At 44.6% G+C, this 23,932-nt stretch overlaps 1 protein-coding gene across 1 annotated transcript in view; it reads right to left on the minus strand.

Annotated features, from left to right (window-relative positions):
• Positions 1 to 775: 775 nt before the first annotated feature.
• The window catches only part of IGF2 (insulin like growth factor 2), a 31,541-nt gene continuing 8,384 nt past the window's right edge, over positions 776 to 23,932 (minus strand). Inside the window, exons 2-4 of the mRNA XM_050953768.1 lie at positions 16,000 to 16,162; positions 2,874 to 3,040; positions 776 to 1,965 (exon numbers count right to left, since the gene is read on the minus strand). Of these exons, the coding sequence (XP_050809725.1) occupies positions 1,726 to 1,965; positions 2,874 to 3,040; positions 16,000 to 16,162 (570 nt within the window). The 3' untranslated portion in view covers positions 776 to 1,725. The remainder of the gene's footprint in view (positions 1,966 to 2,873; positions 3,041 to 15,999; positions 16,163 to 23,932) is intronic.

The following is a 23,932-nucleotide window of genomic DNA, read 5'->3' on the forward strand; positions in this document are numbered from 1 at the left end:
CATTTTGCCAGCTCTACCCCTTAGGCTGGGGATATTCCCTGAGGAACCATTCCGCCCACCTGTCCTGGAATACTGTAAGGGGATCAGAGTGGAGTATAGTTTGCACCTACCCCTTTGAAAAGGGAGGAGGCAAGGGAAGGAACAGGATAAGGAGATGATTAGTCATGGAGCTATTGCTTCTGAGGAAACGCATGCAGGCTTTGATTCAGCAAGATACTGTGCCCAACTTCAAACATGGGAATAGTCCCATTGGATGCCTCTGGGGCCTCAATGAGCCTTAAGGTCAGAGAGAAGGTGGTAGAGGGAGACCAAAAAGGATTCCATGAATGACACACAAAGCTTGATGTGAATGCTAGGGCTGTAATCCTGCAAAAGCTTACACCTAACTTTCCACTCTATTAGGAGTCTGGTTGAAGTTGATGGAACTACACTCAGGGTGAGAAGTTAAGCACAGGCCTAAGTTCTTGCAGAATAGGGGCCTAGAATTGTAACTCGGATACCTTAACAACTTCACAATAGTTTATCTTTTTTCAAAAAATTCCCTTTTGATCTAAACAAATGCGTATAGACGTATTTCTGCATGTGCGTGCATCTGTGTATGTGAGTAACAACCAACTAGCTCATATGGTCATGACCAAGCTATATTTCAGAAGAGAAAAGAAACACATTTATCACACTTTTCCTAAAACGAAAAGCTACAATTTCAAGTTCAGTATTGAATATCTTGTCCTTCCCTCCCCACCCCACCCCCTGCTATTTCTGGGTTTTCCCCCCTTCCAACTTACTTTAGCACCATAACACATTTTAAACATTACAATCCCTCTTCAGATACTACACAAAAATTGTTCCATAAAAATAGTGCTTTTTGCCAAAAAAAGTTATATATATTATATATATAAATCAACTAAATCCGTGGCAAATGTGCAATGCAGACGCCTCCTCTATTTAAAGTGAACATCAGTTCACTTCCTCTTTTTTATTTTTCCCCCTTTCCTTTACCTCTTTCTCACACTTCATCCGTGATTTTAAAAAGGTGCAAGTCGATTTGGAATCTTGTAATTAAGCACATACACACAAATAAATTCAGATGGGTCTTCTTGGAATTTCTTCTCAGTTACTTTTTTTTTTTTAAGTAAAGGTGCAAAAAAAAAAATTGCGCTTTACAAAAATAAGAAAAAATACCAAACAAAAAAGTGGGGAGGGAATGAGAAAAAATTTAACCCCTCCAAATAAATTTTGCCCCATTTTTTTCACTTTATTGTCAAGAAAGACATGGAATGGACTCTTCTGGTTTTCAATTTCATATTCTTTTTTTTCTTGCTCTTGCTCTTTCTTTTGCCTTCTGTTGCTGGCACGTGGAATGTCATGCCCTGCCCAATATTAAAACAGTTCAAGTGCCAAACGGTCCCTTTTAAGTATGGGCTTGAAAATACTGGCTAGTGGGGGAACAAAACAAAACAGAAGTTTAAAAAAAAAACACTTTAATGCTTAAAGGACAATGCCACAGAAATTATGTTGTTGCTGACAATGCTGTAATCCCCTTCTCACTAAGTCAGTTGTTTGGTTCTCTTTAAATTGGCGTTACAGTGCCCCCTTTTTATTGCTTCTGGGTGGAAAGGCAAAATCCCTCTTGCTTCACAGCCAAGAGGGCTAAGGGCTAGGGAAGTTAGGCCTCAAAAGTCCCCCCCAGGAGATTTAAAAAAAAAATAGAATCCATTTCACAGTTCATTTCCGATTGCCTGATGTTTCTGAGGAAACTTGCACTACCAGGGGCTTCTGGCTGGGCAGGGAGATGAGGGGACGATGCACCTTGGTTTCATCAGATGCTTGCAGCCCTTCAGCTTGCCACCGGTACCTGCGAGCGCGGAGGATGCTGGGAACTCCCTGTTGTAGGCGCTGTGAGCTCTTTTTCTGCCACACATCATATTTGGAGTACTTGACATGTGAAGGTTTTTGAAAGCTATCCTGAAAGAGGAGAAAGGAGGTGGAGTGGTAAAGGAAAAAGAAAATGAGGGTCACTCTGAATAGACCATTGGCTGAAAACCCCATGACACTGTGGGCTGTTGTTGCCACAGTGAAACCCAGCGAGGCAGACCTGCCCAAACTGAGGTTCTGAAAGTAAAAGAGGTCACGCGAGCCAGCAATAGAACTCTGGAGTCATATGACCAGTCTCCCTCTTTCGCCACTAGATTACAATGCTTTCCTATTGCTCAAGTAGCCATTACCGCTTTTTGTGACTGAGCTACTTTCACTTTGTAGTGGCCAGCACACATTCTCTAGATCAGGGCTGGTGTGTTTACCTGCCCCGTCCGCAGGTCCGGCCAATCGTGGCTCCCACTGGCCGTGGATCACTGCTCTGGGCCAATGGGAGCTGCTGGAAGTGGCACGGGTCAAGGGACTTACTGGCCACTGCTTCCATTGGCCTGGAGAAGTGATTTGTGGCCAGTGGGAGCCGCGATCGGCTGGACCTGTGGACGGGAGAGGTAAACACACCAGCCCGGCCCGCCAGGGGCTTTCCCTACAGAAATGGCGACTCCTTTTTGAGAAACCCTGTTCTAGATGATCTGGTGTTCCTCTGTGTTCTTATTAAACTCATTTGATTCTTCTCTTGCCTTTCCATTTTAATCTTTATTTACCCTACTCTCCATATTTACTTCATCTAGTCATTTGATCTCTCACTTTATTATATATTTGTTTTATACAGATTATTTTACATTATTTCCCCATTCAAGATATTCGCTCTGTGTTCCATGAAGGTCTCTAGGTACTGTTGTTACTGCAGAAGCAGCAGATCTTAGAGACAAGAACTTTCCTCTCCCGTGGGATTTGTTTTTTTAAAGAGCAGCCGATTTCTAGATACAATCTTCACTTACCTTGCTTAGTGCTGGTAGGACCACAAGAGAAGAGGACGAGAGGTCCCGCTCAGACTTAACAGACTTTGCACAGTACGTTTCCAAAAGAGCAAGGTCGCAACTCCGAAAACAGCACTCCTCCACTATGCCACGGTTGAATCTTCTGTTATTTCGTCCCACAGGTCTACCTGAAATGGCAGACCTAGCATTTAGCTATCAGTGGTTTTGAATTAAGATTGTCCTCTCTTCTTCCTATGTCTGCACACAGAACCTAGCATATTTTATGTACTACTGCAATATAAACAACACCCAGTTTTTGTACCCGTGTAAATATTTTAGTTAGGGGTGTCATTTTTTTACTGATGTAGTTATACATACAGCTTTTAGTCTGGACACCGTTATACTGGTATGAAAGTTCCTTATAGTGGTAGATTTTGTTCCCTTTCCCGTATTGGAACAGCAATATAGGTATAAAGCCTCTTTAGACCCATATAACTGCATCTGTGAGGTATAGTTAAAGTGGTGCAATTTTTTAGTGCAGACAAGGCTTAAATAATACACAGATGAGTATTAAAGCCTCTGGTGTTGGTCCTGGCAATTGTACACTAGTAGAAAGAGGTAGTAGCATTCCTTATGTGTAGGGGTTCTACCAAATTTGCGGCTGTGAAAATCGCATCATGGACCATGAAATCTGATCTCCCCCATGAAATCTGGTCTCTGGCTGCCCAGCTCTGAAGGCAGAATGGAGAGCAGCAGCTGCTGGCTGGGCACCTAGCTCTGAAAGCTGCGCCATGGCCAGCAGTAGGACCACCAGGCAGCAGCCGCCACTCTTCTGCCAACCAGCTTTAGGTAGCGCCACTGCCAGCAGCAGCAGAGAAGTAAGGGTGGAAATACCACAACCCTCTCATAGGCTTATGACCCACTTTTGGGTTGAGGCCCCCAGTTTGAGAAATGCTGCGGAGAAATCAAACATTTTTTGCCGGTTGGTCCACATCATAAATAGCAAATTTTGTAACTGTGTGACACATCCGCAGAATTAGCTATTTATGCCATACCAGCCCATGAAAAATGTGTGATTTCTCTGTGATTTAAGTAGACCCCTCCTTACGAGGTGCCAAACTTCCATTAGAATGCTGACATTCCAGAGCTGAAGGGGACTAATGGAGGGATAGACCAGTTGCAGCCATCTAAGAATAGTTATTTAACTTCTTAACTGAGTCTTTTAATACAAGTTTCTTCCGTATTTCTCTGCAAAAGAATGCTGTAGCCAGCAGTTACGTTTTCAAATGCTCTGCGACAAGGGGGTTTCATTTCACTGTGTAATTAAAACCAAAAACACTGGCGCAAAGGCCTAAATAGCTTGATATCTTAAACAAACAAAAAAACAGACATTCAAATTTGCCCACACTTCCGTGTGAAATGGGTCAGCTTGGGAAATATCAAACTTCTCAACCACAAAATGTCCTGGAACCAAATTGTCACTTTTGTTTTGCACATTCCTCCCATCTCCCCCAAGTGTTTGTAGTTTTTTTTTGCACTTGGCTGTTGTGGAGTTAGCTGGAGGGGTCTCTTTCTGAGCTTCTGAAACTAGACCAGGGGTTCTCAACCTGGGGATTGCGGTCCTTGGGGATGTGGAGTGGGTCGTATCACTTTGCCCTTCCCATATTGCTAAGTGTGTGTGCATGCACACGCGAATGGTGGGAGAGTGTTCTAGCTGGATGGTGGGTGTAGCGGGGTGGTTATCCTGCTCCTGCCCTGAAGGGCTTAAAACAGCCCTGGGAAAGGGCTGTGGCAGAGGAAAAGCTGGGCTGATTGGGAAAGCAGCCACAGCTGTAGCCAGTGCAATCAGGGCCCAGCTGGCCCTTATAAGACGGCAGTGGGCCAGAAGGAAAAAGAGACCCTCTCTCTAGTTTCTTGAGGGAGAAGGAGCTGGCTGCCTGGTAGCTGAGCAGGGTACCTGAGGTGGAGCAGTACTGGGGAAGAATAGAGTGAGCTGGGGAGCTCCAGCCTAGCAAGACCCCAGGATACAGGCTTAGTTAAGGGCCCACAAAGGGTACTGGAGCTGCAGAGGGGCAGCCCAGATATAGGCAGAGGGAGTTGGTCCAACCCCCCTTGCCGATGATGAGTGATTTACAGACTGCTGTCTGCCCCAGGAAGTGGGGGCTAGATGATGACTAGCAGTAGCCACTGAGGCAAGGTGGGAATAGGGGGTTGGGGGATCCTCTGGGTGGGGAGACCCAGATTGTAGGTTGCTGCTAGGGGGCAGAACCCTGATATAAAGGGCACTGTGGTCCAGGAGGGACATGGGGGCCAGCAGCAGGTGAGAGGGTGCTCCAGACTGGAAGAGCTAATTCCCAGGACTAACAGCAGGAGGCGCCAGGGCGGTGAGTCTTTGCCCCGCCACAGTGGGAAAGGGGACAACATCCTGGTACAAGAGATGTTAAGAGCTGGTGATCTAGAAACAGTATACCAATTCCACTCCACTTCCCCAGTCAGAACACAAACACGGCAGGCTACTTGCACTTCTCATTTTCATGGGCACAGAGAAGTGTGCAGAAAGATCCAAGTTCAGCAAAACACTTAAGCATGTGCAGGATTTCAGTGGGACTCTTCATGAGCTTAAAGTTAAGTGCTTTGCCAGACTGGGGTCTTAGTTACATCGAGCATTCTTCAGACTCATTAAAGAATAACCTGCCAACTCTGCCTAGACACACACACTCTCATGTTGATGATGTACAGTAAATATGTAGTACGAAAGGAAGCCCCTGGAGACATACCACTAGTTTAATTGCTTTTAAAACTAAAACAAAAAACACAACCTCTGTCCTTTTTCATCTGACATCCCCATTTTCTGCCTTCGCCGCACAGCCACATTTTTAAGGTCACTAGAACAAGTAAGGCACCAGAGTGAATCTGAGCTGCTATAGGGGACTTTGCTGACTCATAACATCTAGCCCAGCTTCTGGAATCACTTAAAAAGAACTATTTTTTTTTCTTTTCAGAAAACATTTCAGGCCCGACCTTTAATCAGCGAGCTGTGAAGGTTAGAAGGATGGTTGTCTCCCTAGAAAAGTTCAGTGAAGGGAAAAAGACAAGCATTGTTGGAAGTTCTTCTCTCATTAAAATGTTGGTGGCATGTGAACCCCCTGCATTTGGATTGTTGTATTTAAAGGCAGAGCCCTCTCCCTCAGCCCCATGCTTAGGACTGTGGCTCCCCCATTTAATTCTAATTTCCAACCCCAGCCCTACCCTGATTGGTTGAGCCAGTCCCCTGGCATCAGAAGTCAGAAGTATTGGCCAGTTCTCTGTGACTGGCTGCCAGCCGTGGGACATAAAAGGGTGCATTTTAGTGCCTTGCTATCTCTAGGGAAAACCCCATGACTGCAATGGATGTGTCCTTAATGAGCTACCTGTCCTATTGGTGAGTCTGTGCATGTATTCCAGTTTGTAATACCCACTAATCAGCAGGTAAACAGTAAATGCAGCTGGAAGGGAGAGAGGTAGATGCCTCACTTACAGATACAGTGGATGTACTCTTCTCTGTGTGTGCTTAACTCCCATCAAGGTCTATGGCAGGGGTAGGCAAACAATGGCTCGTGAGCCACATGCAGCTCTTTTACAATTAAAATGAGACTCGTGGTGGCCCTCATCCTCCCCGCTCCCCATTCTCCACCTACCAGACTGTCAGAGGCTGGGGAGAAACTCAGGGCTTCTGCTCTGTGGTGGGGCTAGGGGGTCTCTCAGGCAGGGCTTCAGCCCCATGGGGCATACTTGCTAGGGCTGGGGCTGAGGGCTTCAGCAGGAGTGGAGCTGGAGCCCCAAGCCCCGAGAGGTGCTTCCTGTGGGACTGAAGCCCCGAGACCCACTTCCTCACAGGGCAGAAAACCCTAGCCCCACCACCGGGCTGAAGCCCCGAGCCCCACCAAGCACGCCCAGCCCTCGATTATCGTACGTAGCTCAGAGGATCAGTAAGTTTGGCCACCCCTGGTCTATGGTAAATGCAGGCCTATGCAGAGAGGGAGGGAATACTCGCTCCCTACCTGAGTTCATACTAAGAAGGGATCCACAGCTGGCCAAGCATTTACCTGGATAACTGATCATACTCAGCTGCTGGAGAGCTAACATGACAAATGTCCCCTTTTCTATTACAGACACTGGACTAGTTCCTATAAGCAATTGAAATCTAGGAGAATCTAAGTACTGCACTGTCCCTGCTGTCTGAAAAGCTAGGAACAGCTCGAATATATAGCATATTTATGATTCCAGGAAGGGGAGAGGGTAAAGCAAAGTGACCCTTTTGGATAGTACTCCATTCACATTCACACTAGTGGAAGGCTGTGTCCGCATTTCTGATCTAAGGTGCTGAAGTGCATAAGGTTGGGGGAAGGGATTATGTTTTAAAGACTTAACATTTCTTTCAAAGAGAGAAGTTAGCTGTCAGTTGTGTATATTTTCCAAAGCACCTAGGTAACTTAGGAGCCTAAATGCCATTAAAGTTTACTGACACTTAGAAGCCTGAGTGTGGGATTCAAGAAGGTATTTGGGCACCTAACTCCTACTTATTTCAATGAGAACTTGGTACCTAAATCTCTTGGCAAATTTCAGCCTAAGTTGCTTTTGAAAATGGGACTTAGGCATTTTGGAAAATATTAACCAATATCTACTTCACACAGTTGTGTGGGATTCTCGGAAATACACATCATTGGCCTAACTCTGCTCCCATTGAAGTCAATGCAGCACCAGACACTCTTGAAATTCCCACCCTTAGTTTGGCAGGTGAGCAGTCCAATATGGCCTTGTGTTTTTGCTTCTGCTGTTTCCACCTTCCATTCTTCAATCCTTTTTCCCAACCTCAACATGCCTTTCCCACCAAAAAGAAAACAAACAAAAACACTTGAAAACCCTGAGAATCTGCAAAGTTATCTGCTGTGTAACTGTCTGCCTGCTGTTTTCCTTGCTCACTTTGCTGCCAACTATTTTCCTATGATAGGACACATTTCCAATTACATAATTGTATGATGGCCGGGGATTTGAATCTCACCAGAAGCCACTACAACCTTTCATGAAAGATTTAGTGCTTTTAAAAACAACAAACAAGGATATTCAGTACCAGAAACTACTGCTAGATAATGACCCAAAGGCAACAGAAGCCAGGAAATGTCTAGTTAAGGGTGATAACACTGCTGGACTAGGTTGGGGTGAGTGTTAGTTCCCTAATGTGATTTATTCATTGACTGAAGGGTAAATTTTTTGGCTTTGGGCCCATCTGTGGCCTCTTGCCTTAATGTCACTGAAACACGTGAGGAAGTTGGGTTGCTGTATTACCACACTGAAATGCACTATTGTAGGGAATTTATTCCTTGGCAGAGGTGAAGGAGGAGGGATCAGCAGCCATTCACTCCCACATTAGTGCAAGAGTTAAATGTTTGCCTTTCCCCTTGTGTTCTCTATTTAACTAATGATTGTATTTTCACAAGGAGACCTGCTTCCTTTCCTGCTCCATAAATCAATCATTCCGTTAAAGCCCTATGATTACTGGGCATGCTCCTCTGAAATCGACCTCCAGTACTGGTGACATATACCAGGTTACCCAGAATCCCTACACTTTTATTATCATTTAAAAACAGGACCTCTCGTCGATCACTCCACACCCGAGCTGGAGCCCGCCTGGGAAGGTTTGAAGTATGTTATAGAATGAGCAGAGTTAGCAGTAACATTAGCTCACATGAACGCTGCTGGAGCAGTGCAAGTGCATTTCATAGCAAAGTATTATGCATCGTCTCTGTCAATGTTTTCAGAGGTGATGGGCACCTGCATCTCCTTGTGACTTCAGTGTGAGCTATGGAGCATCTGTGGGAAAATCAGGCCAGTGCTACTTAGGTGCCTAATTTTCTGCATGGATTTTTGCTTTGATTTGCAGCAAGAAAAAGTGATTGTGCTCAGTCACTTAGCTACTGGGCTTCCGGGTGACTCCAGGCAAATCACTTCACCTTGCTGTGCCTCAGTTTCCCCACCTGTAAAATGCAGCTAATATTGCCCTCCTTTGTAAAGCACTTTGAGATCTCCTGATGAAAAGAGAGCTAGGTAACATTATTATAGTCATGTAGATTCTACTATTACTAATACTTACACCGCACAGCAAATATCTGCAGAGTAACTGCAGGCTTCAGCTTTGTCATGTATGTAAGTAGCAAACAGGATTTTTGATAGCACTTCTTCCCTCTCCCTTAGTATGATGTGAAACAAGTGCTACTTCAGGAGGCACATGGGTGTATGCACATGCATATCCTAGGTGACATAGTAAGAAGCTGAAGGAAGAAGATCCAGTCCTGCTCATGTCACCTACATTCAGATCTGCCAAATCAAAGTGAGTGTGGCAGGCGTGGCTGGGCAGATGTCAGGTGACCACCTTTCTGCTTTTCATAGGAGTGTGACATAGCAACAAGTGTCACTGGGTCATGCTGCTGGTCTGGAAGCCCATTGCTGGAGAGCTGGTATCTGGAGAAAGCAGACTGACCAGAGTAGCACCTAATGTTCAGAGCTTGTTTTTAGAGCTCACGGAGGAGGAGAGGTACTGGCTGACCTGTTCCTTTAATTCAAACAGCCCCAGGACACCAGCCACAAAGTGGGGACAGGTTTGCTAGACTGGTCATCCCTAAATTTCTCTGGCTCCACCCCTCTATCAGCTTCTCAATCAAAACTGCTGCTAGCACTTACCCATATATGCGCTCAAATGTATGTATGCATAAAGGAGACTGTGTGTTAGACAGACACCTGTCAGGCATGGTCTAGATAATGCTATGAGTGCAGGGGACTGGACTAGATGACCTCGCGAGGTCCCTTCCAGTCCTGTGACTCTATGTGAATAGCTGTATGTATGTGGGGGGAAATGCACATCTTTGCATGGAGTGGGGGAAATGCATGTACTTGTTCATGGCTGTGTGGGGAAGGAACAGTGTGTACACGCTGGGTTTTTGCGTGCCACACGCAGGAGAAATTTTAGGATTCTCTGGAGCCCTCTCCCCGTTTCTCCAATCAGTCAAGCACCAAGCCAAATGGAATGAGACTTTGGGTGTAAACAATCCCCTCTCCCCTGTCAGAGGAATGTAGAGACCAACAAGAGAGCCTTTGTCAGATGGCTGGGCAGCCACAGCCATTGTCTCAGTCCCCACGCCTGCCCCTTCCCCCACCCAGCAGCAGCTTCCCCCCGCCCCTCTTTTTCCTAGTGTTATTGTGAGGAATGGCAGAGAGAAAGAATGTGCCCTGTCAGCATAAGTGGCTGTTGGAAAGAGCTAAATTCTTATCAGCTGTTGGAAAGGAGGAAACAGGAGCTGTTGTTTACAGAGAAGTCAGACACCACCCCCATACCCCCCTTCTCCACTGGCCTCCATTCCAACAACTCCAGATCCAGGTCTTCCTTTCTACCCACCCCTCTTCCTGGTTCTGTTTTTTTGCTAATAGCAGGAATCCCTTGCTCCTGCTGAGGTCAGACTCTTGGCCCTGCACTCCCCATTCTAATGCCTCTGGGCCTAAATCACCATCATCCTGCTCATAGTGCAGTCACTCTTACTGGTGCACAAAGCTTCCTGGTCAGAAGGATAGCCTTCAAATGCTGCCTTTGCAGCCCTGTGGTGGACTGTAGGAGGGTCAGGGTAACAGTGAGTTGGAAACTCTCTCAAAAACATTCACACAGGGTTTGGTGTTTTGACATCCAACTTGTTTTAGAGAGCTGGTTTTCTGCCACTCTCTCCTCTCATCAGCCTCAGAGGAAAATCTTCACCAGTGTCTTGCTCAAATACAAGAACAGTCCAAAAGTCCTGCAAAATCACTTAACCGCTAGGGCCAGAACCTCAGCTGGTATAAATTGACAAAAGCTCCACTGATCTACACCAGCAGAGGACCTGGCTACAAAGCGGAGAGGTTTATACTACATTGTGACAGGGACATAGGAGTTTTCATTGCAAAATGTTTTCAGAGTGTCTCTCCCCAAATTTCCTCCTGAAATGATTTGATGGAGGGAAAAAAAACACATATATGGTACCAGCTGAAGGAGGATGTACATTTTTTTGCACATCTCAGAACTCTTTTTTCTCCACACCGCAAAACACCTTTGCATCCTCTCTCGCTAAATACAGAAATGGAGAGGAGCTGAAGCAGAATCCCAGATCAAAATATTCTCTCAACCCTGCTCCCCTGGGGGTGCACAAGATCTAGGTTTAAATATTAAGGTTTTAGCTCATTTCCATGCAGAACAGAGAGAAACATCTCTGATCCCTCCACCTTCTCCCATCACCTTAAACCAGTGGTTTTCGACCTTTTTTTCATTTGCAGACCCCTAAAAAATTTCAAGTGGAGGTGTAGGCCCCTTGGAAATCTTAGACATAGTCTGCAGATCCCCAGGAGTCCGCAGACCACAGGTTGAAAACCACTGGCTTAAACCAAAAAATATCTAAAGGGTGTGGGAGTTCAATGCCTGGAGTTAGGAGTACACCCAGAAGAACTGTTGCCTTTGGACTATTCCTGAAGATCTCATTCATATGTGAATCCCATTTAAACATCAGTGGGCTTTCTCACAGAGTTTTCTTCAGGAGTAAGGACTACAGGATTGGGACCCTGAGGAGCAGCAAGTACATCCTCTCCGTTTCCGTTTATCGCTGTTGGGCGACAGTAGCATCCGGACTCCATAGTATTGCATGCTACACAGACAATGCCAAACCCTGTCCCACAGAGCTTACTGTCTAAGTAGACAAGAGAAACCATACCAGACAAAGCAAAAGTATTTTTAAAAGTGCAAAACTTTTTTATGGTTTATATAAAAAGAGATGATTTATCTCAGCTATCTCGTCCCCTCAGTGAAGCAACACTAGCACCAGGACTGACTCAGTGTGTCATCCTTCTGTACTAACAACCCAGCAGAAATGTTCCTCTGGTAACTAACTAGGCACCACCATTTAAATTTGTTTCAACACTGACAATCTGACCCAGCTCTCCATTGCTTTGCACCTTGTATTGGCAATGACACCTGTTTAACATGGGTGTAAAGTGTTGCCATTCTGATCTGATGGGATCTTGCATCTACCATGCACTGGTGCAAATGGCAATAACACAGTGCAGGGCAATGGAGAATCAGGCCCAGGATGTTTGAGAGGTGCTCAGACACTACAGCAACCAGGGCTAATGGAGGCACATAAATGCCACAGTGCTGTGCCTCTCAGCGATGCCTGCTTAGTGCATTAGTTTTAATTGATTTTTAAAAAATATTTCCTTTCATACTGATGTATAGCAGGGGGTTCCTATGAAAATCCCAGTGCTGGAAGAGAAGCAATGCATGAAATAAGTTGACACATTTTAATGTTAAGACTTTTCTCTGATAGATGCAGGTGGAGCTCATCAGTGTGTTGGGGCCAGATTATCCAACAGGTTCACCTCCCGTGTATGCATGCAAATGCTGTGCTTAATTTGTGCCGGGGCTTGCCAGAGCTCAGTCCCAGCACCTCTAGGCTTGGCAGTTCGTAGCCCCAGCACTTCTGGGCCTGCTGCATCAGTTATGAAAATAAAAAAAAAAAAAAATTGCTTGAGCCCTGGCACCTAATTGCTTGAGCCCCGGCACCTCTTTCATTACAAATTAAGCACTGTTTAAACGGCATGCTGAGCAGCCAGTGTTCTCAATGAGAGCTGCTCGGTGCTAAGCAGTTATGAAAAATCTGGCCCCAGTTTTGAAAAGTAAAGCCAGAATTTTCCGAATACTCAGTTCAGCACAACGAGCAGTAGATAAACTAAAGAGAGAGTTCCTTAGAGCATTAGAGTGCATTCTAACTCGGATGCCACTGAGGGCTTTTTCAGAGCTAATAAGCATGTTTCTGTGCTATGCTCCTCTGTGCCCACTGTCTCAGTATAGTGACATGTTCCCATGACTTGCCAGGTGTAATCTAATTTACATTGCGGGTCCTATGAAGCACCCCTTGTTAGGTGGTAAAGGATTAATATGGGCTTGGGCTGGTTTTATCTCCTCTCTCTGGGCACAGGAACTCTTCAGAAAAATTGAGAGAAAAGAGTATTTGCCACTTGGCATGAAACCGCTTATCTGCCTTCAAAAGTGTTTTTATTTTTGGACTGAAAGAAAGGGTTACTTGAGGTGAAAGGAGGTCTGTATGTCAGCAAAACAAAAGCCCCATTCCCCTTCCTCCCCAGAGAGGGGGAGGGGAGAAAGATGCACAAAAGGAGAGAGACAGACACTCAACTATATATAGACAGAGAGGAAGAGGTGTTAGACCCAGACAGAGTTATCCTCTTCACAATTGGCTAGTAAAGCAAGTTTCTGGTCCTATAGTCTCAGCAGAACTTTGGCATGTGGTCTGCTGACAGAAGGAAACGTGGAAGGCAGAAGAGGAGAACAGAAAGAGTAATTAGAACTGCAAACTCTTTCAGCTAAGCTAACCAACAGAAAGGAAGTGCTCCAAACTGGCTTCCAGAACTGCAGCCCCTGGAGCACTTGCTAGTGGTCAGCAGAGAAGCAGCTGGTGACATGGTGACAGTTTATGATCAGCTGCTCAATCACACCAGTGCAGCTAAAAATACATTCTTAATATTACACTGCTGTGCCACTGGGACAGCCAGTCGAGGGACAGTGCACCATATTGTGTCCAGTTCTGGGTCTCGTGTCCAGTTCTGGGCACCACATTTCAGGAAGGACGTGGACAAATTGGAGAAAGTCTAGAGAACAGCAACTAAAATTATTAAAGGTCTAGAAAACATGATCGATGAGGGAAGATTGAAAAAATTGGGTTTGTTTAGTCTGGAAAAGAAAAGATTGAGAGGGGACATGATAATTTTCAAGTACATAAAAGACTGTTACAAGGAGGAGGGAGAAGAATGGTTCCTCTTAACATTTTGAGGATAGGACAAGAAGCAATGGGCTTAAATTGCAACAAGGGAGGTTTAGGTTGGACATTAGGAAAAACTATCTGTCAGGATGGCTAAGCACTGGAATAAATTGCCTAGGGAGGTTGTGGAATCGGATTTTTAAGAGCAGGTTAGACAAACACCTTTCTGGGATGGGCTAGATAACACTTAGCCCTGCCTTGAGTGCAGGGGACTGGAGTAGATGACCTCTCGAGGTCCCTTCCAGTTCAATGATGCTATGATTCTATACCACCACAAATTGCAGGTGAGGGGTCCAGGAGATAATCTCAACGTGGCTTGCATTATTAAAGTTTTGGAACCTCCTTCTGCTCCTGTGAGATGAGGCAAAACAATAGAGCTGATGCGACATCAGTTGAGCTGAACCAAACCTCAAAGTTCAGATCAAAACACTTTGGGGGTGGAGATTCAAAGCTGAGATTTGGGTTCTTTTCTAAATTATCAATTCCCCTTCCCCCTGAAAACTGAGATTGAGATATCAATATTTCAGAAAGCAAATTTCCCCTGTATCTCAAAATAAATCCTGTACAGTTGGTTACCAATTTAGATAAGCTAATTAGTAGCAATTCTCAAAGTCAGATTGGAGGTAAGGGAGAGGAGAATTTATAACAGGGAGTGCATTTGCTATCTGCATCAAATTCATTAGTTCATCTACCTTTACCTCTCTTGGCCATCTTCCTACCAATTATACTTGTCTTTCAGTGTTACTCCTGTAATTAGATTAAAGCAGTTCAGTCAGCAAGCAAATAGCAAGATGTAAATATTCTTTAACTGAGGGAGGGAGAAATAGCCTTCTTTGACTGAAACACTTAAACAAGACTCTTGCGATAAATTCAGGGTGCAGCTCTACTGAAACCAGTGGAGCTGCATCCTCATTGCAGAAATGAATTTGCCCAATGTAAGGCTGAAGGGATGAAGTGTGACCCTGTCTACGTGAGGAAAACGGCCTGGTGCTAACCGCAGTATGTTCATTCTTCCTCTCCTTTCCCTCCTATACCTCACAGTTGTTGAATCCTTTAGCTGCTAATATAAATGGGATAAAATGATGTGATATTGTTAAGGAAAGTTTGATGTGATTGGGTCTCTATATACTTCCAGTAATGCCACCGAAGACATTTTTGCCCTGCATGCCAGCAGCTAAACAATTTTTTTTTTACACCAGTTGTAGAGCAACAGGGTGAGAAAGAACTGTTAACCACTATTGTCAGCAGTGGGGCATTGTCCATGCTTGGGGACTTTGAAATTCACTGGGAGTGGCCAGAAAAAGACAAATACAGACAACCAGAGCTGCACAGATAAAAGGAAAAATGAGTATTTCCTCTTAAATCAATTTATATTGTTATTGGCAACTTTTGTCCATAAACTTCAGATAAAACTGTATGCGGAATGTCTGATTGGATGTGTGTGTATGTACAAGCTTTCACACATGTAGGGCACAGATTGAGCATGTAGTAATAAGAAAATGACTTGGGAAAATCATTATGGCAATTGCATTCTTGCACCACTGTGATCAACTTCCCAGCAATCTCCCTGCTCCACCTCGGATATGGGAGTTTTCTGCCCAGCGAATACTCCTAGCTTAAAAGGCAGCTTCCTTTTGACACTTCTGGCACAGCCACATGCAAGAAAAACAAGGGCTTCCTCCAGTATGGTAGAGTCTTCATCACACTTGGGGCCTGATTCCCCAGTCTTGCTCCTTGCATAGTCGCTTATACCTGCACAAAATAGGTGTAAGATGCTACAGTTTTGATTTGTGTAACATTTGACACCTTCCACTTTATACTCATGTAAGTGATGACACAAAAGTGCAAGAGAGTAGAGAATCTATGCCCTTGTGTCTTATCACAACTGCTAGTGTATTTCCCATAGCCTTCACTTTTTGGGTGGTGCATTGAGCCAGGGTAAGTTATGTTAGATCTAATGCTCGGTCAGCACATGGGGGTATTGATACCAGAGCACCCAATATGGCACCTCCAGTCAGAGAGATCTTTAGAATGAGCTGTCTCCCTGGAAATGAGCTGAATCCTAGTAGTGTGAGCTGCCCAGCAGGGACATAGGACCAGTGCTCTTAGAAGTCGCCTGTTCATCCACAGGGATGAAGCATGTGTGATTGTGTCTGCACTAATGTATCTTTGGAGGAGAATGTTTCCTGCTGCATGCTCCTCCAGCTTCCCTGATCCGCAAGTAGCCAGTCAATGCAACACAAAAAAATGCCAGAGCTACTTACTGAAGTAGAAGCCCCTGTCCCCACAGACAAACTGCAATGTGTCTACTAGTTCCCCACCACAGAGCGTTTCAGCAGTGCCATATGCCGATGTGGAGTCCACTGTGTATGCCAGGAAGGTGAGTGCGAGCAGCAGTATCCGCCTAGAGGCGCACATCCTCTGCACCTGAAAGAGACAAATTCAAAATGTTAACTATGGTGCAGAACCCCGCTCGAGTGTTCTCAAGGCACCAAGCATAACATGCATGTGTGCATGCACAGGAGAGCTTGTGACTGTTTGTGTAAGGAGAACCACGTGCTCTTTTGCTTATTAGCGAAGCATTCAGACTCTTCTGACAGTGGATAAAAACAAGCAATTGCCAGACAACATTTATCTTGCCACTTGCATACAGCTGGCTTCCGCAAAGTATCACCTCCTCTCAGTCACCCAGAGAGGATTCTGCCTCATAGGGAAGTTCCCATTTTTGTCATGGCCGAGGACAGGTGGTCTTACTTGCTGCCATCAGATGTTTCTTCTCCTTCTTGCTCAGCGAATCTCAAGGGCTGAGCTTTGAATACAATCTTTGGGAGACTAAAGGTGGGGTTACAAAGAGATCCCTTAGAACTGGCATTCTCTTCCTTATGGAAACACCACATTAGTCTTTCAGACACCAAAAGTTAGGGCTAAGGCATCGTAGGTAGGGCTACATTTTCTACAGCAATAATTTAAACTGTGATTCTGTGGGACTGTTATGTGTTACCATTTCTCTGTTCAACTCCAGCCACGAACCTCAGTACTGATGTGCTGCATCCTCCTCTATTCCAGTCCCAGGCCTCTGAGCAGTGACTGCCAAATGTGTGTGAGGGAAGGGGAAAGTTGATTGTGGTGGTGGTCATGCAGGCCAATAGTCTCTAGGGTTACACAATCAACTAATCTTATTTTATTTGTGGCCAAAATCAAGATTTGAACCCAGATCTCCAGAAGGTTTAAAGGCCAATGCCTAATGCCCTCCATCACAAAGTCTGTACCTCAGGTTCCCCTCCCTAGCATATTAGGGCCTGATTTTGATTCCTCATAGGTGTGTATGTAACTCCATTAAGTGCTACCACACACCCTTGGGTGGCCTTAGGCAAGCCCCTTTACCTCAGTGTCCCACTTTCAGCCTCTTTAAAATGAGGCTGATACCACCTCTCAGGGGTGAAGAGGCTAAACCCATGCATGACTGGAGACCGGGATACCTCAGTGATGAGCACCTACAGAGAAAACCCTGGTATAAAGCAGCATGGTGAATGTGGCTTCTGAAATCCAATCAGAACTGCAGGGGGAAAGAATGGCAAGATGGCAACTGGAATAAGGCAATTTTGAGGTCCAAAATTAGTGAGAAAAAAATGCTGTATTAGCTATGTACTTATTAGGCTCTCATCACCAGAGCATCTGAACAACGCTTAATTATTAATGGATTTTTATCCAGTTCACTCTGGTGAAGCAGCATGGTTTTATTCCTGTTTTACAGATGGGGAAGAGAGACCTAGGGAAGATTAAGGAGACTTGCCCAGGATCACATAGGAAGTCTGTGACTGAACCTAGAATTGAATTCAAGTCTCCTGAGTACTAACCCAATAACCTATCCACAAAGCCGTCCTTCCTACCAACTTTCAACCCACCAGTGATAGAAATAATCTGACCTTACGATTACTAGTCCCTTTTAGATTATGAAAAAATAAAAGGCCATTTATCACGTAGGCCAAGCATGGGGAAAATATGAAGGGGAGCTGAGGACTCCTCCAGTGAGTGTCTTCTTTTTCCTGTTACAATTTTAATGTTTGATTTCTTATTCAAGATGGACCTGAACCAGAGCCCCATATCAGAACATCCCTGACCTAGTTCTGTGATTCAGGCCTCGTTTCTACGACCAGCACATGATTTTGCTAGCTTGTATGAAGACATGTTCTGAAGAAGCTGCAAACAGAAAGATGCCCATCATATCCTCATTTGCTGGTCCAAACAGGAGCTATAAACTGATACGATCTGCCACTGTCCCTTGTAGTTCTGGCTTGTGCTCCCACAAGCCAGTACAGTGGGTACTTGTTAGTCTTGTTAGTCTTCCTAACCTGGCAACACTCCTAAAATGCTCCTATTGGAAGATGCTTCCGTTCAGGCCAGATATCCAGGCTGGCTTGTAAAATTAAAAAGATAATAGAGGAGTTTTTAAACTAAGGGCTGGGGGACAGCTGACAGGTGTGGAGGAGCACAAGGTTCAGACAGACACATCCCTTAAAGGAGATATTCTAAATCCTAGTAAGGACGAGGCGATAGAAGCTGATAAAGTACAGGCAGGAACTGAAGAGAAACAGTCAAACAAAAGAGTTCTATTCAGTTACATCATAGGAAGGCAGACAACTAAATATCGACAAATTTTCTAAGTGCTTGTATACAAATGCTAGAAGTCTAAATAATAAGATAGGTGAGCTTGAGTGCCTGGTATTAAATGAGGATATTGATAATAGGCATCACAGAAACTTGGTGGAACAATGACAATCAATCCGACAGAGTAATGCCGGAATACAAAATATATAGGAATGACACAGTACATTACACTGGTGGGGGAGTGGCATTATATGTTAAAGAAAGCATAGAGCTGAATATAGTAAAAATCTTAAATGAATCAAACTGTACCATAGAATCTCTATGGATAGCAATTCTATGCTTGAATAATAAGAGTATAGCAGTAGGAATATACTACTGACCACCTCACCACAATGGTGACTGTAATTGTGAAATGCTCAGGGAGATAAGAGAGGCTACAAAAAACAGAAAATTCAATAATAATGGGGGATTTCAACTAAAATTTCTAGACACCATTAATGACCGCTTCTTGGAGCAGCTAGTCCTGGAACCCACAAGGCAAGGCAACTCTTGGTTTAATCCTAAATAGCACATAGGATCTGGTCTACAGTTGATTTGCTTGGTAATAGCAACCATAATGTAATTAAAGTTCACATCCTTGTAAAGAGGAAAATACCAAAGAAACCTGCCACAGTAGCATTTAACTTCAAAATAGGGGAACTACACAGAAATGAGAAGGCCAGTTAAACGGAAATTAAAAGGAACAATCACAAAAATGAAATAGCTGCAAGCTGCACACACACATCCCATAATAGAGGCTCAAACTATATGTATGTCACAAATGTATTAAAATAAGTAAGAGGACCAAAAAATTTCCACCATGGCTAAACAGAGTAAAAGAGGCGGTTAGAGACCTCTTTTAAAAATTAGAAGTCAAATCTTATTAAGAAAAACAGAAAAGTGCATCAGCTCTAGCAAGTCAAGTAAAATTAGGCAGACCAAAAAAAAAAAAAATCTGAAGAGCAACTAGCAAAAGACATAAAAACTAAAAACAATTATTTTAAGTATATCAGAAGCTGGAAGCCTGTCAAACGATCAGTGGGGCCACAGGATGATCAAGTAGCACTCAGGGAATTCTTTGCACTGGTGCCTTTACTGCTGACGAAGTGAAGGAGATTCCCATACCTGAGCCATTCTTTTTAGGTGACAAATCTGAGGAAAGCAACAAAGAATCCTGTGGCATCTTATAGACTAACAGAAGTATTGCAGCATGAGCTCTCGTGGGTGAATACTCACTTCGTCAAAGCTTATGCTCCAATACTTCTGTTAGTCTATAAGGTGCCACAGGACTCTGTCACTTTTTACAGATTCAGATTAACACAGCTACCCCTCTGAAATCTGAGGAAGTTTCTCAGACTGAGGTATCAGTAGAAGAGGTTTTGGACTATATTGATAAATTAAACAATAAGTCAACAGGACCAGATGTTATTCACCCGAGAGTTCTAGAGAAACTCATATATTAAATTGCCAAACTACTAACTGTGGTATGTAACCTATAGGTTAAATCAGCCTCTGTATCAAATGACCTGCAGATGCCTAATGTAACGCCAATTTTTCAAAAGGGCTCCAGAGGCAATCCTGGCAATTACAGGGCTGTAAGCCTAATTTAAGTACCAGGCAAATTGGTTGAAAGTATAGTAATGAATAGAATTATCGGACACATGGATGAACATGGTATGTTGAGGAAGAGTTAACATGGCTTTTGTAAAGGGAAATCCATGGTTCCTCAATCTATTAGAATTATTTGAGGGTGTCAGCAAGCACATGGAAAAGGATGATCCAGTGGATATAGTGTAGTTGGACTTCCAGAAAGCCTTTGACAAGGTCCATCGCCAAAGGTTCTTAAGCAAAGTAAGCTGACATAGGATAAGAGGAAAGCTCCTCCATGGATCAGTAACTGGTTTAAAAAATAGGAAACAAAGGGTAGGAATAAATGGTCATTTTTCACAGTGGAGAGAGGTAAATAGAAGGGTCCCCCAAGGATCTGTACTGGGACCAGTGCTGTTCAACATATTCATAAATGATCTGGAAAAAACGGGGAAAGAGTGAGATGGCAAAGTTTGCAGATGATATAAAGTTACTCAAGATAGTTAAGTCCAAAGCTGATTGCAAATAGTTACAAAGTGATCTCATAAAACTAGGTGACTGGGCAACAAAATGGCAGATGAAATTCAGTATTGATAAATGCAAAGTAATGCATACTGGAAAACATAATCCCTGCTATATATACAAAATGAAGGGGTCTAAATTAGCTGTTACCACTCAACAAAGAGATCTTGGAGTCACTGTGGATAGTTCTCTGGAAATGCCTTCTCAACTTGCAATAGTAGACTGTGATGGGGGAGGCTGTACAGGAAGCAGTCAATTGGAGGGAGATGGTACAGAACAGCAAATCCCAGTGGTCTCACATAAAATGAGTTGCAGGGCCAGAGTAAGTCAGTTGCTGCAGGGAGCCCAAGGAGGTTTCCTAGCAGCCTGTAGGAAGGTAGCACCTTGGACAGAACAATTGCTGGCAGGGACCAAGGGAGCCCCTGGCTTGCTGCTGGGACTTGAGGGCTGGAGGCCCTGAGAAGAAGGCGAAGAAGGGGCTGGAGCCATGAGGAAGTGGCTCAGGGGACTTAAGCAGCACTGGTGGAGAAGTTAAGGAGGGCTATCTGGATGCTGCTATCTACAGGGTACCTGCGCTGGGACCTGGAATAGTGGATGGGTCTGGGTCCCCCCTCTACTCACCAATGGGGAAGTGGCTGGACTGTAGAACTTTGAGATACTTTCCCCTGGAAGGGAGACAACACGGATGGTGACATAGCTGGAGGGCTGAGTCATGAAGAGGATGCTGTGACTCCTGGACTAAGGAGAAGGCAGTGGGGGAGGCACAACCAGGAGAGGGTGCACTGGCTGAGAGAGCTAATCTCTGAGACGGCCAGCAGGAGGGGCTGCTCTGGTGAGTGAAAAAACTAGCAATGTTAGGAACCATTAGGAAAAGGATAGATAATACAACAGAAAATATTATAACTCTACTATATAAATCCACAGTACACTCATACTTTGAATACTGCATGCAGTTCTGGTCGCCCCATCTCAAAAAACATATAAAAAGTATAGAGAATGGCAACAAAAATGATTAGGGGTCTGAAATAGCTTCCATAAGAAGAGAGGTTTAAAAAAAAATGGGACTGTTCATTTTAGAAAAGAGAAAACTAAAGAGGGTTATGATAGAAGTCTATAAAATCATGAATGGTGTAGGGCAAGTAAATAAGGAAGTGTTATTTACTCCTTCTCATAACACAAGTACCAGGGGCCACCCAATGTAATTAATAGGCAGCAGGTTTAAAACAAATATAAGAAATTCCTTCTTCATACAATTTACAATCAACCTGTGGAACTCATTGCTGGGGGGTGACAGGAATCTGTGAAGGCCAAAAATATGACTGGGTTCAATAAAGAATTAAATAAGTTCATGGAGGATAGGTCCATCAGTGGCTAATAGTGAGGGTCAGGGATGCAACCCCCTGCTCTAGGTGTCCCTAAACCTCTGACTGTCAGAAGCTGGGACTGGACGACAGGGGATGGATCACTCAATAATTGTCCTGTTCTGTTTATTTCCTCTGAAGAATCTGGGACTGATCATTGTCAGAGACAGGATACTGGGCTAGATGGACCATTGGTCTGACCTAGTATAGCTGTTCTTATGACCCTGCACTACTGATGTCAGTGGGGACTTCAATGGGGATCAAGCTCTTAGTCACTCACTGAGGTTTTGGCCTGCACAATGCCTCCATTGAGAAGCACCAGGAATATCACTGAGCCATGATTTCATTTTCATACAGTCTTCCAAGCTAGAGTGTTTCCTATGAAAAGACTTTCACCTGATTTAATGGCCTGGGCTGGGAGTCGTGACCAATGCTCCCTGGCATTACCTCAGTACGTCCTGTGCACTTCAGTCATATCCCAGATGTAACAACATCACGGCTGTGATCTCTAATTAGCACAATTATCCCATTTTTATGAGGCTTCTGATTGCTTAACATCCCCTGGGCTTAAGTTAAGCTTGCAGCTCATCACTAGGGCAGCAGGTGGTATATAGGCAGTGTCATTGCACAAGCAGCTGATATGGGGCTTAAGGACACCCAAATCATTCCCCACTTCCAATTAACCTCCCGCTCACATGAGCACCATGGTTAACCAAGAAACTTGTCATCAGTTCCTCCTCCCCCTACCCCACCATAGTCAGTTCCTCAGAAGGGATTGCTTAATTTTGTGTTTGACAAATCTGGGCAAAAAAACATCCCTCCACAGCAGGACAAAGATATCGGGCTTTGTCTGTCTCTGAATCTTGGAAGAACCCTGATAAAATCCTCTCCCAAACCACAAGCCTATCTGCAATAGTAGCTACGGTCACACTTTAAGAATATCTGTCAGGCAAGCAAGTGACCTCCCCCTCCCCGCTGCCAGTCAGCACTGTGGGACTGCTCTGAAAGATGCCATGCACAGAGAGCCTCACTGTTTCACAACCCAGAGAGAAGGCTTGTCCAGAACTCACGGGGTAGCTGCTCTGAAACAAAGGTCACTTCCTCCGATCCACCCCTCACCAAGCAAGCCAGTATCCAGCTACCTACTTCCATCCCCATCCTAACCGCACAAGGGAACCAATGAGATATTCTGAAGTGAGTTAGTGCTAGACCTATCGGTTCCTCTCTGGTACCTCTAGTCTAAACTCATTACAAGTCCTCTGCCCTGGTAGTGATACCCTCCACCCCAGACAGACAACAGGAGAGAGAGCTCCTTTCCTACCCACCTGTGTGCACTAGCAGAGAAAACAGAGCAGCAAGTAGCCACAGAGCCCCGTGGACTAAACACCTTAGGCCAAATGCCTCCATGGAGTTACTCCAGTGATTTGTATTCAGCTCTTCCCCTCCATGCCAGAGCCTTCACCTTAACCAAAGAAGCACCAGCAGAGTTGCCCACAACTGGTTTTTCCCTTAGTGTCCCCATCCTTACCATGTACCATGAGAGAATAAAAACATACCGGAAGGGAGAGTTTTTGTCAGCAGTGCGACCTGATACACTCCAGTTCTGTGGGGAAAAAACTCCAGTTCCTTTGGAAAATGCCAGCACCTCCAATCTTAAATTACTCGTTTTGTTATTTAGTGCTAAGATGACCCCATACCCCTTCTCCCCATACAGGCGAGGAGACAATCAGAGTAAACTCATGCCATCAGTTTACTCTTCACCCTAAAAATGACCCAGTGACTCAGGTACCAAGCCCCTTTTTGATGTCCTGTATTAAAGGTTGTGAGGACAGAGATGGTACTGACGCTGTAATCTAACCCAGTACCGATATGGCCACGTGTGATCCAATGAACTGCCTAGTCTGAAACCCCTCCTCTCACTCTGAATGCTGGCTCTCTCCAGACAGGTCTCAGGGTGATTTTCACCTTGCATGTATTTTTTTCCCCTCCCTTCCACAGATCAATGTAATGAGAAACCAGACAGGCAAGCGAGCAAGCAAAAAGCATATTTACTACCTAGTGCTGCACTTTCTCCTTGGTT

This window comes from Gopherus flavomarginatus, chromosome 5 (assembly GCF_025201925.1).
Source record: "Gopherus flavomarginatus isolate rGopFla2 chromosome 5, rGopFla2.mat.asm, whole genome shotgun sequence".
Lineage (NCBI taxonomy): Eukaryota > Metazoa > Chordata > Testudines > Testudinidae > Gopherus > Gopherus flavomarginatus.